Genomic DNA, 18664 nt, shown 5'->3' with positions numbered 1-18664 from the left:
CACAGCAAAGCTGACCTCTTTAACTGACAGGAAGCAAGATAGCTGACAAAAAAAGCAAGGCAAAAAGAACATCACAACAAATTGGTGGCTGCAACGTGTAAGAAGAGTTCTTTGTGAATAAATACACAGGACAAACGTAAGCAAGTGGAAAGAACAGGACAGCGTCTTCTTAAACGTGATTACTTTGTGGTTATTGTGCACAATAAAACAGAATATATGTTCAGCTCTGAAGAAAATTCTGTCTCAAGATCACGTGATAATGCATGTTCAACAACCAGAAACTAATTACTAAAAGGTGATCAGAGACTCCATGAGAGTCCTGTGGGTCCACTTTTGGGGCTTTGGAAAGGAGTGAAAAAACAGGAGGAACCAAATTCCTCCAAAAATGCAGATGAAAAGAGCAGAAAGACCAAAGACTAATCACTCAAAGTCAGTATAGAAAAATACAGCATAATTTCAAAGTCAAATTCTGTGCTATGAGATTCTTTCTTTTTTTATACAGGTAGTTATCTCATCTACATGTTTCCAGAATTGCAAGATTTTTGCACTATTTCAGGAATGCCGTGGGACTAAAGAGCAGTCTCCGTAAGCTAGAGATGATTAAAAGAGTGAAGATGTGGACAAGCAATAGAAACTCTCAGAAGAGTATGACAGAAGGCAGCAGAGCTTCCGGTAGTCCGGAAAAGAACCGGGAGATGTTGGCAGCAGAAAGGCAAGGCTGAGCGGTCATACAGTGTGTGACTGTACTGTACTTTTTTTTTTTTTTTTACTTAGTCTTAGACTTGAACTTTTTCCCAAAGGCCCTCTCCAGCTCAGGGACAGATAGAGTGAGGGTGAAAGAGCCGTCTGTCTCCGACCTGACGACCCGGGCTTAAAGATGACGTGGGGAAGAGAAAGCATCATAAATGATGTAAAGTGGTTTTGAACATTATATATATGTATACACAAAATACAAGAAGATAGTAAGACCATTTAAAACAAAACACAAACAAAATCATATCCACATCTAATTTAGTTTTGAAGCTACATTCTGTAGCGTGAATGTTACAGCAATCGAGTCAGAGAGGATTTATTCTGCCCTAGTTTGTTGTACAAAGTAAATATTTTGGGGGAAAAAAGTTGGAAATCAGGTCAGCAAACACAACAATTACTGGTAAAATTTGTGCATGACAGGAAACACTCCACTCACTCGCTTCATTATGTTCTCTCTCACGCTCACAGGCTTTTCTTAGTGCTGAGGTCATAACTCAGGAAGGTACTGTTATGATTGGCTGAGGCTGTTTGGCAGCTCTACTGAGTAACCAACTGATGATATCACTCTCATTCTTCTATTAGCCTCTGATTGAAGTAGAACTCAAGGAGATATAGTGATGATAAAGTGCACTCGTGCCCATACTAACGTCTAACTCTGCCAAATGAAACATTACAAAAAGACATAACTAAAAGAATGAAAATAATATTACTTGAGTATTTACTTGACGTTCTGTCAGTTCGAGACCTAATGCCACATCCATACAGTGATCATGCAGGTGTGTGTACCCACCCAGGTCATTGTTGTTCATCATGGCATTGGAGCCCCGGAGGCGTGGACCCTGCTGGGTGAAATGATACCCAAACTTCAGCAATGTGGTGTTTTTCTCCAGCATGTTGGCTATTTCCATCTCCACTTTGTTGCCTAAGGGCTGACTCTGGAGTTCACAGAGAGTGCAGGAAAGGATGGTGGAGAGAGGAAGACGAGAGAGGAGTAGATGATTAAAGGCAAAAAAAAAAATAAAAAATCAGTGGTGGGATTGAGGGTTTAAAAAAAAAAAAGTTGATTTCAATCAATAACTGGACTTGAAAAGCAAAAAAGAAAGGGCCAAGAACAAGGAGAGAAATAAAAGTAGGCATTAGTGGGCAATGAGTCACAGATGTCCAACTATGGCATATGAGACATTGCAATGCAATCAGCGAGCATTAGACCAAAGTGGCAATGATGAACTGTGTACACTGCATGACACATACATACTGTTCCAGTGTGTTTAAATCTGTCTGTACTCTATGGAGGGTGTGAGCTTTTACCTGATTGTCTATCTTGAGCTCCAGTAGTGTGGTGTTATTCTGCAGCGACTCTATGAGGGCCAGGATTCCAGTCCCTGTTATGAAGTTGGACTCAACGTTCAGACTCTTGAGCATCGTGTTAACTTTCAACATCTCTGCCAGGGCCTGAGAAAACACACAGCACTTTGTATTCAGGAGCAGCTTTGAAGCCAGGCTGCTCTTGTCAGGCTTTCGTTGTGGTTTGGTCCCCGTTTTGATTTTGATTTGGTTTTTCTTCTGTTCATATTGTACAAATGTCTCCACTGTTTCCTACTCTTAGTCTCTGTTTTGTCTGTGTTAGTTCCCTCGTCTTGCTTGTTTCCATCTCCTGCTTCATTTTGGTAACTGCTATTCCTTGTGCGTCATCTGTGCCCTCACTTCCTGTCTTTGTTTTTCTTCTCATTTCCTGCTTGTTTCCATCTGTGTCTTCGCCTATCCGAGTTCCTTCCACTGTGCTATCTGCCACTTATGTCCACCTATGTCTCATTCTAAAATCTGGCCACTGAGTATATGCAAGTCTTTTCTTTTTTTTTGGGGGGGTGGCTGTAGCTCAGGTGGCACAGCAGGTCAGCCACTAATCAGAAGGTCGGTGGTTTGATCCCTGGCTGCATGCCAAATATCCTTAGGCAAGATACTAACCCCGTGTTTGCCTACTGGTGGTGGTCAGAGGGCCCGGTGGCGCCTGTGTCCGGCAGCCTCGCCTCTGTCAGTGCGCCCCAGGGCAGCTGGGGCTACAATGTAGCTTGCCATTGCCTGTGTGTGTGAATGACTGAATGTAGTGTAAAGCGCTTTGGGGTCCTTAGGGACTGAGTAAGGCGCTATACAAATGCAAGCCATTTACCATTTTCCCTTTGTCTGATCATCTGCTTGACTCCACATGTACTCCTATTTGCGTCACATTTCTTTTCTGTATTGTTGGGACGAATTTTCCTTGTTGCCTTGAGTTTGGATATCTTGCTCTTGTTCTGCAGAGCTTTTTCTTCTTTTTGTTTACGCCCTGCTTTTTTACCCTCTTGGTGTATTTTGATCTGTTTAGGAGGAACTTTGTCAAACCACATGTTTATTTTAATCTTCATATTGTTTGTCAAAATAGGACTCATCCCCATTAATGATAAAAAGTGAAAAACTGGGAAGCTGTTAAGATAAAAAGGGAAGAGAACTGAAAAAAAAAGCAAGTTAGGTTGAAAAGCATTAGACTTACAAATGCTACAGGGTCATTGCTCCTTGTTCCTACAATACTGAACCTCTCCACCACTGTGTTCTTCATCAGAGCCTCGGCATATGCCTTCAGAGTTGGGATAGGAATATTCTGGGTGCAGAAAAACAAAAAATTAAATGTTGGAAAAACTTATTTCTATGTATTTTTGCATTTTCCCTTGTCATAAACAGTAAAAAAAAATATTAATTGCTGTGATTCATAAAGAAACAAATGCTTGAAGTTTATGTATAAAACTTGAAACCAAATCCAATATACATCCAAATTTAAATATAATTTTTATAATAGATATAGATTATTAAACCTGCACTGTCTCTCTCTTTTTTTTTTTTTTTTTTTTAACACAACCCAGCATTCTTACCTTGATGTTATTGAGGTTGACTTCTACCAGGTCGGGATCATTCCTCTTTACTCTCAACAGAGTTTCCTCTACATCAGTGGAGTTGGGCTCCTCATCAGGGACTGGCTTGTACTGGGTACACTGGATCACACCTGGGGTGCAACACACGTATAATATAAAAATATATTTACAAAATCAGACTGCTGATGGATAAATTTGCTTTACTCAGGGTCTGATTGGACTAAATCTCATTTCAAAAGCAGCACAAAAAATAACCTCTCCATTAAGTAGTTGACTCAATTTCTGAATCTGCGACTCTAAACACTGTAAACAGCATTTTCTGGATGATTGCTTGAGACTTTGCTTGTGTCAAGCAAAGAGAACACATTTATTTGGTAAAAGTATAGTTTTCCACATTCAGTGTTGCTTTTGGTCGTGGAGTACTCTGCTGGTTCAGAAATGCTGTTCTTCTTCTCCATGCTTGCCCCCTTTTTTATGGTAATCCAGGCTAAACATCTGTGTAGCTTCACATTTATTTTACTGACAGGGGATTGGTATCAATCTTAAGAAGGTGATTAAGCGTACTTCCAACGATAGTTTTTTGCAGAGCACAGTACAGGCAGAGTATTAGTATTTGGCTACAATAACCTCAGGAGATTTTCAAAATGATATTTTTTATACTTTGCAAAAGCTGCACAGAGTACCTCGTTGTAAGTGCTCTGCAGCAGAAGATCTAAAATACGGAAAAACTAGAATCCGTTTGGTTTACCAGCACGAGAAATGTGCACCTACTTTAGTAATGGATTGCAAATCTCTGAGATTCAGTCATTAAGGTTAATATGGACCAATGCTTTTGTAAAAAGGGTTTTTGTGCCCTCCTCTGTATCACTACTCAAAACAGAGTGACAACTTCAGCAGGAGACTGTGGGTTGCTTTATAAGGTAGTCATATTTGGATGTGAGATGCTCAGTCTCTGTTTAGAGCTGGAAGTGTAACTATAGGATGAGCCACCACACAAGATAAACAATAGCTCATTAACCTGTGAAGGAGAGCTAAAAGTAATCCCACAATTCAATCGTTTACACGATGTAGCATAACATGAAGTGCAAACAGATGAACCAGCGATAGTGTATTCCTGGCAGGATAATAGCAAAATGTATGTGTGCTTATACTCTTTTATCTACCTATCTATTTTACTTTAACCTGTTTTACATTATTTGTGCATGTATCAAGTGCAAAACAGAAAAAATATGAGCATACACTGTTTTTGGTAAAATAAACATTCTGCAAACATGAGATCACACTTTATTCCAATCCAACTGCAGCATTTTTCTTAAATGATGCAATTTTTTTGGTACTAGTTGAGTGATCTGCTTTATTTTAGAGTACTTTTACTTGTTCCTCGAAAGTCCCTATAATTCATGTGTACTTGTGTCCAGTAGTATACATTTCGGTAGGTGAGTGCAAGCGTGTATGTGTTTCACATACTGTTAAGGCCTTGCTTGTTGACTATAGTGCTGCTGGCCAGGGCTTCATAGTACTGCTGGTTACTCATCAGCGTGTGCATGCCCAGGATGGCTGGAAGAAGAGAAGGAGACTGAAGAATGAACATTTGAGAAAAAAAAAGGATCGAGAAAGAGAAAGCAAGAGAGCAGTGCTGACACTGAGTGGACTTATTGATTGGCTTGCAACCTTAGACCAGACCACCATGCACCAGTCGCTTTCAGCATCGCAATCAAGGCAAGCATGAGGAAAAAAAAAAAAGAAAGAAAAAAACCTGCACACTGTATGGATTCAGCTCCCGTGTACTGGCTTTGACTTCTGCAACCACAGCTGACCTTCTGCTCTTAGCAGGCCGAAGCCAAATCAATGTGCAATATACTTTATTTGTTATAAAAAAAATAATGAGATATCAGCCAGCCAAGGCAAAAAAAATCTATGATGTGCTCTGGCAGCAGGAAATCTGAAATATGTTTCCAGCCAAGCAGTTACTCTGAGGACACAATTAACAGAGAGTCTTTGCCTTGTTTCTTTGTCAGAGAGATTGAGAGTATCTGACTGTTTATTCGATTACTGAATGCAGTGAAGTGCGTGTATTGCAACAAGCTAAGAGGCTTGTTCACCACGAGCATTTCTCATTTTAAATCTCCGTCTTCTAACAGCAGCAGGGTTGGATAATATTTTTGTCACACATGAAGTATGCATCGTCTTGTAATTACTCTGACAGTGGTTAAAACTAAATGTGTTTACATGGTATAAGTAAGTATACTTCCCACAAAGTCAACTCACTGTCATCATTAATATAATAAGTTCAGCACATTGACTGCAATAACTCAGGCAGGCTAAAAACAAAGAAACAAAACAGACAGAAAAAACCCTGAAACATCAGCAACACTGTTTTAATGGCAGCTCGAGTTTCTCCTGATGGTATGGACATCGAAAAAGTTATTATTTTATATTTTAAGGCAAAGAAAAATAACTTCAAACACTATTCAGACAAAATCCAGCAAATGACAATAACTGCAGTGTGTAAAGCAGAGCTGCGTCATATCACATCATACCTGCTATAGCGGTGTCATGCACTTACATTCCCAACTGCCGCCACCTGCAAGCTGCAAGCTGATAAAACACTGGGTGTTTTCTACATCGTCATTAATATCATTTTTACAATTTTTTGTGATGTAGCTTACATCGTCCTTCCCCACTATGCAAAAAAAATGTACCAGCAGGTCCACTCGCCCTGCATGAACCAAGTTTTTTGTTAAATACAATGCACGGTCCGCACATGCAACAATACGACTACAAAGTAAAACAAAAAGCACAAATGTCACAGAAGACCAGTGTTGTTCCATGCAGGACTATGTGCAGCGTACAGATACCCTGGACGGAGATGAACTAATAGATAGAAAGATCCAGAAAATGAAGGTACGGATGATGATGATGAAGAGTTGAACGGTAAGAGTGGAATGAAGATGAAAGGAGTGCTAGAGGAAATGAGTGAAAGTTAGATTAACAAGGGCTAGTTACACCTATGGTAGTCTACTTACATTCATTAGTGAGAGCATGCCTAAAACCTTCATATAGAAATATATAGAAACAACTCTTGAAATGGAGAAAAGTTACAGTTCAGCTACATGTGCAGACGTAAAATCCAATTAAACTTAAGTACTTTTATTTGTTTATTTTCTTGGAAAAATTAGCCTACAGAGAGATGTTGTGTGATAGTTACCTGCAATATCACAGAGTTCAGCATCGGTAGCACTGGACAGGGCTTCTTCTAACTCCGGCTCCAGAGTCACAGACTCTATGATTGGATCCACTCTTGTTTTAGGCACCCAGGCTTTCCCTGCAATATGAGGGGATATATTTTATGCAAAGTAAGTGACTGCAAGCACTACTATTACAATGACAATTATCAGTAACTTTAATTTAGCATTTAGCTTACAAGTTACATTTGACAGACTCCAGTTTTTTCCTGGATTTTTGTCAATTTAGGGACCTCTATGGCTACAGATTTGCTTCTTAAGTAGCATTTTTTCTCAAAATGACCCAAAATTTCTATACATTCTGTGTGGTGTGACCGCATGTAGTGGAAATGCAGCTTCATAGTATATGCACTGAATTTCTCTCTAAGGTTGAATTTGTTGAACTGCTGTGTATTGAGGTTATTAAAGTTAAAAATATAACTAAAAACTAAAGTAATAAAAACTGAAACTAGGCATGAACACATATTTTTGTGAACTAAAATGAAAAAACAAACAAAACTACACCTTTGGAAAAAAATAAAACTGATGGAAAAGATTTTGTGAATTTGGAAAACTAAACTAAAATACAATTACAGATGAAATGTGTTTTCCTTGTCATTTATTATAAACTGCCTGATGAGGATTTGATGAATGCTTCTATTGAGGCCAAAAAGTCGAAAGGTTTGTATTTATATTGTATCTACACTCATTTTTCACAGTTCTTGCCTCTGGCGTTTGCCGTAAATGAAATAATAAGAATTAAAGATTGAAACGAATGAAAGCTAAACATTTTCAAACAATAAAAGCTAAACTGAAACAAGCAAACCCACTCTGGAAACAAACTGAAACTAAACAGAATTAACAAAAAGTCAAAATGAAGTAAAATTAAAAACTAGTAAGAAAATAATAATTTAAAAAAATCTATGATAACTCTGTGATATATTGTTTTATTTCTTAAAATAATGGCATAAACAACTTTGGATTGTCCCCTCACAGCGAGGTGTGTCAAATCCACTAGACAGTCGGGGTGTTTCTGTGTGACGTTAGCATGTTCTCTCTGTGCCTGTGTGGGTTCTCCTTGGATACTCTGGCTTCCTCCTGCGGTCCTCCCATGTTAGGTTAATTGGACATTCTAAATCAGGTGTAGGTGTGTATGTGAACATGAATGATTGTCTGTCACTCTGTTATTCCTGAAACACAGCAATCATTTTCATTGCTACTACCATTAACAAAGGCTCACTCTTTTGTCATAGAAAGTCATGTATAAAAAAGACAGAACAAAAGCTAAGTAAATGTGAATTACAAAAACAGTGAAGACCATCAACCTGTTAGAACCTATAACTAGTACTGAATACAGTACATACAGTAGTATGGAATTTGAATGTAACTGTCAGTCTAAGGTGAGGACATGTAAGACAAGGTCAGTCCAGTTGCCAAAATCAGTTCTGTTACACAAGCTGTGTGAGGTGAGTATGCTTTCATGTCACACCTGACAAGCGGCTGACTCTAGAAGCCCAGAGATGTCTTTACCGATAGGTTTGCTATGTCTGTATTTGTGTGGCTTGCTCCTCGAGTTTCAGCCAGACATTTTTTCTGATGCTCATATGAACACGTGGCTCTGTGAGAGGAGTTGTGAGAGCAGTTTTTGGAAAGTCACGTGTGACCTGTCTTGGTTAAATGTCATGGCACCGCTGAGGGCACGGCAAATGCTGCGGCAAGTGGAGTGAGTCCCAAAGCAACAACACCACCAAATCAGAACGTAACAAAAGTCAGAAAAACAGAAAGAAACTTTACAGAGTTTAAAGAGTTTGACATGGCTGAAGTTCTTCACCACCAGTCAAGTCTGTGTCTACGCTGTGGATTTCTGATAAACCGAGTTTTAGTGTTAACACCTGAGCTACAGGTTGGCTGTTTTCACTGATCAATTTGCCTTTTTGAAATCCATCCAAGAGTCCAGAGATATTTGTTTAATTACAAAGTAACACCATCATTTAAATCATGTTTAAGGAAGCTTTAAACAGCTTTCATTTATTAATAATAATAACAATAATATCTTAATAAAAAGATTAATCATGAAAAGATTTGCCTGATTAACTTGATTTTTATTAAACACACCAGTTCCTACCTCTCTTCTCCCCGGTGTAGGGCACCAGGTCTTCTTTGTCAGGATGCTCTTTGGCCTGTTTCTCCAGATGGGCCAGGAGGTTGTCTCTTTGAAACGTCCCTGTTGGTGCTTTCTTTGTCTGGTCCTTCTGGCGCATCCCAGCAGGCAACAATGCATTCTAGACACGGATTAACATTTACAATATGTTGGTATTGCATGTTGGAAAAATAACCCATACTTTTGCTAATTTGACCAGTCTATGTGTGAAGTCTATGTGTGAAGTGTGAAGGAATTTTTCGATGCTTTTAGCCAGACTTGCTCCCTGCTTTACAATTCCGATCCAGCCTAATGTAACTCAACATTCATTCCCCAGAGAATGAATCCTTGAGTTTCCCAAAGTGCCTTTCTACTTATTCTATCATGTTAAAAAGGTTTTCGTTTTTTTTCCCACAGAACTTGGTAGCAGAGACTGTATTACGCTCCAAGAAAGAAGAAAGAAAGAAAATGTACTTTATTGATCCCCGTGGGGAAATTCCTCTCTGCATTTAACCCATTCACTCAGTGAAGCAGTGGGCAGCCATTGGGCGCATGGGAAGCAGTGTGTAGGGACGGTACCTTGCTCAGGGGTACCTCAGGGTAGCTGTTCAGGGGAATCGAACCCCCGACCTTCCGATCATGGGGCCACCACTCTACCTACTGAGCTATCCCTGCTAAGAAGCCAATCACATAGCAACAACTTGGTCTCAATCATGCAGACATGGTCAAGACTACCTGGTGAGGTCTAAATCGAGCACCAGAACTGGAGTCAAAGATGGTTTGAGCGACTTTGAATGTAACATTGTTCTTTTTGCCAGATAGGCTGGTCTGAATATTTCAGTGAGTACTCATCGACTGGGATTTTCCCCACACAGTCATCTCTGCTTTATAGCACAAGACCACACCTGCTGTCAGCTAAGAACAGATGAGATGATGTGAGATGATGAGATTTTTTGCTGCTGCAACCTTAACGCTCCATGTCATAAAGTTCAAACCATCTCAGTGACAGTGAGCTCACTGCACACAAATGGCCTCCACAGTCACACGAGCTCAATTGAGCATCTTCAGGTTGCGGTGATGTGCCGACAACAAATCCGAAGCAACTGTGTGATGCTATCGTGTAAACATGGACCAAAATCCCAGAGGAATGTTTCCTGCACCATGTTGAATCTGAGCTACAAAGAATTAAAGCATTTCTGAGTGCTTTAACTAAGTCCAACCAAGTATCTCATATCTCACCTCATGAGGTGTCAAGATGTATGTAGCTTCTGAAAAGTGAAGTGACTTACATCTGCATTCTTTCTAATGGTCAACAGAGGGCAGCTTCTTTGACTGCAAAAGCAGGGCAGTGCAAAGTCTATGATAAAATTACACTAATCAGGCTTTTCAATCACATCCTTCAAGCACAGCATAGCATATCTTTCTTTATATTAGGATTAAAGTCAGTAAGTAGCTGTGTTGGCACCGGATCACTTAGTTTATGTTTCCCTATGTCTCTGTCAGCAGTTATCTCATGCTAAAGTGGTCTCGAACAGGTGCTTATGTGGTTTTATTTTCTTTATCTTGTTCAAACTTCTCTTTTAGTTAAGTCTTGTAATATTTTGAAGCAAAACACAAAGCTAAGAACAAATGACTTTGATTTTTTTCTTCTGTAACAAGTTTTATGAGCTGCTGAGTGAACTGTATGATGTCAGGCCTAGACAGCATGACACCATATAATTCTCTCTCTCTCCTCTAGCTCAACACAGGACCAAGAAATTTCCCAGACCATTAGTGCACACCAAGTTATTTTGAACCTAAAGCAACATTCAAAACCATGCTCTTAGAAGTGCTACTTATAGCTGCATATCTTATCTGCTTCTCAGCACTTAGGGGCCTCCCTTTCTTTATAAGTCTGTTTCTCTTTTTGCTTCTCACTGTTATTCATCTTCAGTCAGACTCTCTCCTTACATTAGGAGCTTCCAAATAATAATCTGGTTGTACGGCAATAAAAAAAAAAAAAACCCAACCGAACATACCCGACACTTTGCGCAGTCAGCACAATCTAAGATATCACCAACACAAAGCTGATATCAGCTTTAGATTACAGCGCTCAGTCCCAGTATTTTATTTTTAACAGCATGAGTCGGCCTCTGTTTCTCTCCCATCAACTAACAGTCACATGTACAATACGTGTGTCTATGTGTCTATGAGCCTGAAGCTGAGACGATATCATTTCAAGATATATGACACATCAAGATTCATTTCAGATACCAGCATATAAAAATGCACAATGCAAATAAAAATGACCACCTGCAACAAATGCAAACAAACATCAGCACAGATTTCAACTTTTTCACGCTCTAATAAACATATCCAATAATACCTGCCAGCAAAACACCACCTCCACCTCCTCAGGAAAATATCCATCTATTCTGTAGCTACAGGCTCTCTACAACTTTTTGAAAATGGGAAGTTGCAGTCTCAGAGCCATTTTGATGGTTTAATCTATGCCAAACTTTTCACTTTGATTGGAACTTTTTCTACGTGTGATTTGTATTAATCCACACAAACAACTGAGTATGAAGCAAGCTTGGGTCAGTACACTTGTGAGGCAGTACTGTGTGTTGTAAAACACAAAATGTTCTTGTAATTGTTGCTGAATAATCAATAATGGCAGACATGCGTGCAAACTTTCAGTCTGTTTACTGGAACCGATGTGGGAAACCGTGCTGGGAATGTTACAGTCAGAGCAAATGGGCACTTTACTGTTGTGTAACAGGTGACCCTCATAAACAGGCACAAACAAGGTAAGGACATACGCACTGCTTCTCTCTGTTTCCTCTGTTTACGTCAGCGAGTCCCTGCAGTCACTCACTGCTGGCATGAGCCTCGCTAACAAACACACACACATATCTACTCCACATTATACCCTTCGAGTCATCCCCTTGGCACTGAGGGGGACTCCGGTCTCTTTATGAGGAGTTAGACATTCATCTGGCAGCTATTGCAGCAGCTGTCCACACCTTGACCCCTGATTTATTACTCGGTGGTCTGTCGGTGGACGAGAATCAAATGCAGAAATAAACATATCATAAAAAGCAGCAGCGAATAAACACGAGTGCTGATGTAGTATTATAAGTGCTTTAGCTGTACTTAATACAAAAGGAGAAATACTTTGAATAACAGGGAAGACTAAACAGTAACAAGAGGTTATTAATTTAAGGTTAGTATTTTACTTTTTCACACTTTCACTCTTCGTTTTTCGTTTGTTTCACCATTTTTACATGTATTACTGAATCAAACCCTGCCGCAGACACAAAAGACCTTCATGTTTAGTTGTAATACTTTTACACAGAGAATCTAATCTGCGCTCAGCAACTTCTAATACAGTCGCGGTCCAAAGTTTGCATAAGCTCATTGTGGTAAATGCTCTAAATGATTTATTTGAATTGATATTTTTCCAGGGTGGAATGAATATACAGCATCTATCTTTAATGACTTCAAAACATAAAAATAAAGAATTTAATTCATTTAGGATTTTCTCTAATTCACACAAGGTCAAAAGTGTGGATTACACCCCAACTAATATTTGGTTAAACGTCCCTTAGAAAGTTGCACCTGGAATAGATGTTAATCAAATTCTTCTAAGCAAAATTGGTGGAGCTCATTTATTTTGGCTCATTTTGTGGCACAGAACCAGCTTTACAGGTTATCCCAAACATTTTCAACATGGTTAAGGCTGGAGGTTCGGGAAGGCCATTAAAGAAGCTTAATGCTGACCTGTTTTATTTGGAACACCCAATTCTGTCCATGTTTAGTCTAGTGTGGAGTAAAGTTGAAGAATTCCATCTATTTGAGTAATGTAACAGTACCACTAGCAGCAAAACAGCCCCAGAGCATGATGCAACCACCACCGTGCTTGAGAGTTGGTACAGTGTTCATAGGTTTGAAAGCCTCATCTTTACTTCTCCAAACATGCCTGTTGCCATTGTGGCCAAAGAGCTCAATCTTTGTCAAATCTGACCAAAAAACCTTTACCAAGAGGGATTTTAACTTGTCCATGTGGGACCCTCTCAGGGCATGGCGATGTAAAAACTGGCTTCCCTGTGCAGTTGGTATTCCAGTAGTTTCTGGTAACCTTGAACTTGGGGTTTTTCCTGAACAACCATCATCTGAGGGTGACAGTTTGGGTTTTCTTCCAGACCTTGGCAAAGTGGTGACACATCCAGACAAGATGTGCTTGCGCATAACTGTTTTGAATCATCTTGGAATGTGCACTTGTTTAGAAATGGCTCCAAGAGACCTTCCCAACCTGTGCAAATCTACTCTTTTCTATTGCTCTGAGTAGTGACCAACACTCAGAGCAATAGACAACTGCTATGAAACAAATCCTTTTTATGCTGGCAAAGAAAGTACCAGTTGTAGGCCTTGGCTTTGTCAATTTAAAAGAGACTATGGAACCTTCAGCACCGCTTATGAAAAAATGTGAGTGTATGTATATTTTATTTTGTATATACTTTTGCCGGTGTGGATCAGAGGAAATCCAAAATAAATTGCTGCTTGTGCACCCAATTCTTGTTTTTACAAGTCATTAGAGATATATGCTGTTATAATCAGGGGTGCACATAAGTGGTCCGCAGGTGCGCATTCGCTGTCAAAATAAAAGACGCGCACAAGATAAGATGTTGCAACGCACGTTTGTGTACATAAGATTTTCTGGAGGAGGACAGACATTTGTTTAGAACTCTTAAAGATGTCGAAGAAGCTCCTTTAAGCAATTACTTTGGTGTTCCTCCACCTCCAAAGAAATGTCAGAAGGAGTCCGAACTGCAAAAGAACCGCATATTCTCAGAAAAGTAGTTGCAGGAGGTGAGCTGGCTTCAAACAAATGATGAACGCACAGAGATGTGGTGCAGAATTTGCCGTGAAAATCCCACTCTAGCGGACAAAAACAGTGCCTTTTATATGGACGCAAACGCGTGTTGCAACTTCTTATCTGGTGCGCGTCTTTTATTTTGACAGCGAATGCGCACCTGCGGACCACTTATGTGCACCCCTGGTTATAATCAATGCACCCTGGGAAAAAATTTCTTAAAGAAATCATTAAAAGCTCAAAAGTATCACGACATTCATTCCCATGATGAGTTTATGTAAACTCCTGACCATAAATGCCATGGCTTTGTAGACTTTTGTTTTCAGTCCTTTCCTTCAAACATATTTTAACAATTACTACTGTACTACCACTATAAAAACTAAGATTTATGTTATTTTAAAAACAGAAATTACCAGCTAACAGCAACTCAAACGAAAGCACACTGCAGCTCCAGTGATATACAATGTGATACATTACATCGTGCTGTCTGCTGAGCATGTATGCCCCCATTAATCCCCACTGATACCAGCATACTGACATAGCTTCTCCTTATGGACTTCAATGTTATAAGCTTACATCAGGATCCAGCTCCTCTAATTCATCCTCTAACCGCTGCAACTCTTCTTCTGACAGTTTCTTCAGCAGCTCGTCCTCGTCTATGTCTCTGTACTTCTCCATCTCCTTCCTCAGAAGCGCCATTGTGGACAGCACACCTGGGGGGGAAAGAAGAGTACAATATCTTGGAAAACAACAGAAATAAAATATTTACACATCAATTATGAGCAATGATGGCAATCAATTTGAGAGTTATACTGTTTGAGGGAATATACGTGGCAATAAAGCATAACCGTATTTATCATTTTCTTGTATTCTCTTTGCTCTTTGTTATTCTTGGGATGTGTTCAACATGTGAGGCATATTCAAACTGTTCTCTCACTTCAGCAACGCCTCCAAATGAAAAAGGCAAACTGTAGGAGATCAGGAGCCTAGATTATATCTATGGATGGAAACAACCAAGAAGTGAGTAATTAAAATGAATGTTGGAATAACAGTGGGTTTGAAGGATCAGAGAAAAGCAACACAATGCTTTAACAGTGGAATTCAGAAGACAGACTGACCTTAATGACCCCCACCTCGGGTAAAATAACAGCAAAGGCAGCCAAGTGCCCGTAGCCCTCTTGGGAAAGCAATTACACCTGAAAGAGGCACAAGTAAATAGTGTGAAGAGAGATTAATAGCTCGCAGAATTAGAAAACAATAGTACGTCATGAACATGGAAAGAAGTGAAACATCATATTTCTCTGCTTGTCATCTCTTCTCTACTACTCCGATTTCTCAGAAAGCAACTGTCCGGAAATACAGAAGGCTTGAAAATACGAAATTCATTGAGTGCAAAAGAAATGTATGAGAATTTGTCAAACATTTTCACTGGTAATGCTTTAAATGTTCTTCTTTCCATTTCTCTTATATCGTCACAGAGTTTTTGAGAGCTGTTGGAGTGTTCATTTTCATGTCCTCAAAAGGTTTCCATGTGCCACACTCACATCTTTAGATTAAATATGACGCTACAGCCAGCAGGTTAGTACAACTTAGCACAGAGTGGAAAGATAAAAAGCGCTAACCTAGGCCTTCTCAAAGCTAACAATTCCCATCTGCCAGCAAATATACAATTAAGCTGTTAACAGAATTGCTAGATGGAACTGCTCCTAGCCAAGACAAGTCTGGTATATAACTGCATCTTTAAGCTTTTATGCAGGTTTTTGAATGACTTAATACTAAATATGAATGAGTTTACAAATGCAGACAGGTGAACAAACTGCACCGTTAATTATTATTTAAGGAGAAATATTTTGAAGCCTTCCTAGGTGTTTTATTGTTCTTCTCTGCAAGAATTTTTCCATTTATTTGTCACCATTTCAATTTGATTCAATTAGACAAAAAACAGTTGTCTGATTGAATTGGATTTGCTTACAAGTTTTCACCTATTTGCTTGACACTTGGTAATTTTGCACATATCCTGCTGCTGATCATCTGCTTATTTTCTCCAAGTGTTGCCCTGAAAACTTTATAAATGTTGGATAGGTCAAATATGCTGTCCGTAAACGTGTCTTGCTCTTGTTTCTTTCTCAAACAGCTATGAAGACTCATTCCAAATCTTGCTCTCGAACTCTGTCTTGGCTCTGTGACCAGATGACTGAAAATGGATGAGCTGCAGTGGAACATTTGTGGACCAGAGCACCAAACACTGGGCGCGCACACGGTCACTAAGCCCCAAGTTCCTTAAAGCTGTAGTTCAGACTCTGACAAGTGTTGAGCTGCTACCGATGGATGCCCACATAACAACATTAACTATAACTTCACTGAGCTTGTATCAGGCGATGGGAATGATCTCAAATTAGGCAGAAAATATTGAGCTGGAGCTCAAAGTGCAGAAAATTGTGTTTTTGAGGAGCACAAATGTGAAAGAAAGCTTATCTTTTTGATCTTAGCGATGTCACCAAGTGTGCTTTGGCTTTAATCCTAAAAAGCGGGGTCAAGCGTGTTGTTCTTTTGTTCTGCTTTCTCTTTTCACTCCATGTCAAGACAAGTTTCCAAAACCAGAGATGAAGAACTGGGCTGCACGCCAAATAGCACTGCAAGCCCACTGGAAGACTGCAACCTGTTCTGATGATATCGAACAGACACTTGCCTGTATTTAGAACATTTCTATAAGCCTCTGCTTCATTACAGGACATTCACTGGGCAGAAAGAGCAAAACAACTAAAAATGACCTGAACCAGAACGTACCCTCTGCAGTCATAAACATCTAACTTGCCTCTTGCCCTTGAAAGCAGGCCTATCCAATCCTTAAGCGTCTAAGAATAGCCCACTGATACGGGATAATTAATCAAGTCAGATATGTGTAAAACCTTGGGAGGGCAACTGGTCTTGCATGAGCACAGCCTTTCACTAACTGAGAGCAGAAGATAAAAATATTTCAGAATAAAAGTCTTTTTAAAACTGTGTGTATACAAGTTAGCTACTCCTGGGTGAAGGCAAGATTTTTTTTCAGTCATGAAGTACGCAGACATTTCTGCAATATTCACAAATGCTCTCAGAGTGAAGAAAACTGAAATATTCATCACAGAAATAAGCTCATGCAGCAATATTAAAGTAACTTGATTTTTCTTTTTGCAACTCCTCGTTAACTGCCTTCAAACAGCATACAAATGGTACGTGAAGCCTTTGTTGCCATCTTCTACAGGCTGCTGAAATGACCTCCACAACATCTTTGTGCATAACTACTTCACAGATTCACATTCAAATATAAGCATAACTCTACATATCTAAAAAAGTAAATTAAAAGTGATTTTAATTGATTAAATTACCCCAAACATATCTTAGCTGCTCAGTTTGTTCTAGGTCTGATGCTGAAATGGAATAAAACTACAATAATCACACTTAACTCTGCTCATTTTTGAGAAAGTAGAAGAATTAAACCCTAATTTTGTGCCACACAATCTAAAGGAAAGATAGCAGTTGTAAAAATTGCACAGATATCTGAAATGTCCCAGCAGACAACAGCTGAGAGACAACTGTTCTCCTTTACTCAGCCACATGTCACAATGCATGTGGCAGAAAATAAGCTCTGTGGAAAGGATGGCGTGTTTTATTACTGGCACTCCAAAGAAAAGACAGTTTGGTTCGTAGATTTAGACCTGGCATTGAGGTGTGCATACAACCAAAACCATTAAAGGCCACACGTTAAATAATCCTTCATTTTGCTGAGGACATCTGTGGCCACTGTTTTTTTGGTTTTTTTTTTTGCTTTGGGGCCAGCACAGAGTCATATATCATGATCTGTATACCAGACCAAGTAGCTCACTTGCTACCTTGGACCTGGGGTCAGGCCATTTGTTCATTCTGCAGAGGTCAAAGTGTCATAATGTTTTTGTTAAGTGTAATATCACCAATGAGTGCTGTTATACTCCAGCTGATAATATAATACATGGCTAAACCAGGAGGTAAACAGCAGACTTCTGAAGCACCATTAAGAGCTGTGCTCATAAAATAAAAATGACTGACAAACAGAAGTTCCACAGCTTAGTTATTTCTAGAGTGGATGTGTGGAGGTCACAGAAAACCAGCAACTTTTGTATACTTCGGAACTCCTGTTTCTGCAAAGTTGTAATAACTTTAAAAATTAAATTAAAAGATGTAGTTATGATTGGTCCAAATACAATCACAATAAAATAAAAATAAAAAAACCCACCCAATCTGCATCTTTCAGTTTAATATTTAACCTGCAGCAGCCAAATGATGAAAAACAGAAACAGGGAACTTATAATTGGTGTTCATTTTTTCTAGAAAACCACTTTCCCACTTTAAGTAAATGTTAAACTAATCCGGTTCACGGTTTTAACACGGAGAAGTGACCTTAACTTATTTGACTGCTTTGCTGCCCGCAGTATAATATATGCATTAATTTCCCTACCTCCTCCAGCGCTATTTATAGCCGGCTGGTCCCGCTGGGTGACAGCAACGAATACTTTGACCAGATATGGTTTCCTTCACAGCCGCCTGGAGTCGCAGCAGTGCGAAGTACGGTCCGCTGCAAGCGCGCAACTCCGGGAATCCGCCAAATTTCCCCTAAATCAAACCGTCCATGACCCGCGGACAATCTTGAATCCAGAAGATTTCAGCGCTCACAAAGTTTCCTCCCCCGGCTCTGGTCGACTCTCTGTGGACCTGTTGGGACTGAATCTCATCTCCAGCAAAGGGCAAACCAAACTTTTGGGGAAGAGATCCT

The 18664-nt window shown here is 39.6% G+C and overlaps 1 protein-coding gene across 3 annotated transcripts in view; it reads right to left on the bottom strand.

Annotated features, from left to right (window-relative positions):
• tmod1 (tropomodulin 1) overlaps positions 1 to 18664 on the bottom strand; it is a 22141-nt gene extending 3477 nt beyond the window's left edge. Inside the window, exons 1-12 of one of the 3 annotated variants that reach the window (XM_086296327.1) lie at positions 18350 to 18664; positions 14994 to 15071; positions 14813 to 14872; positions 14452 to 14588; positions 9006 to 9162; positions 6865 to 6981; positions 5124 to 5213; positions 3657 to 3787; positions 3281 to 3388; positions 2062 to 2205; positions 1544 to 1688; positions 771 to 870 (exon numbers count right to left, since the gene is read on the bottom strand). In XM_086296327.1, coding sequence (XP_086152453.1) covers positions 771 to 870; positions 1544 to 1688; positions 2062 to 2205; positions 3281 to 3388; positions 3657 to 3787; positions 5124 to 5213; positions 6865 to 6981; positions 9006 to 9162; positions 14452 to 14574 — 1115 coding nt within the window. In that variant the 5' untranslated portion in view covers positions 14575 to 14588; positions 14813 to 14872; positions 14994 to 15071; positions 18350 to 18664. The remainder of the gene's footprint in view (positions 1 to 770; positions 871 to 1543; positions 1689 to 2061; positions 2206 to 3280; positions 3389 to 3656; positions 3788 to 5123; positions 5214 to 6864; positions 6982 to 9005; positions 9163 to 14451; positions 14589 to 14812; positions 14873 to 14993; positions 15072 to 18349) is intronic. The other 2 variants (XM_086296328.1, XM_086296329.1) reach the window with 2 other exon arrangements.

The sequence above is a fragment of the Aulonocara sp. 'chitande type north' Nkhata Bay genome, linkage group LG6 (assembly GCF_057382095.1).
Source record: "Aulonocara sp. 'chitande type north' Nkhata Bay isolate Kocher_YH1m ecotype deep benthic linkage group LG6, A_spYH_male_GT1.1, whole genome shotgun sequence".
Taxonomy (NCBI): domain Eukaryota; kingdom Metazoa; phylum Chordata; class Actinopteri; order Cichliformes; family Cichlidae; genus Aulonocara; species Aulonocara sp. 'chitande type north' Nkhata Bay.
This window is presented reverse-complemented; position numbering and strand designations above follow the sequence as displayed.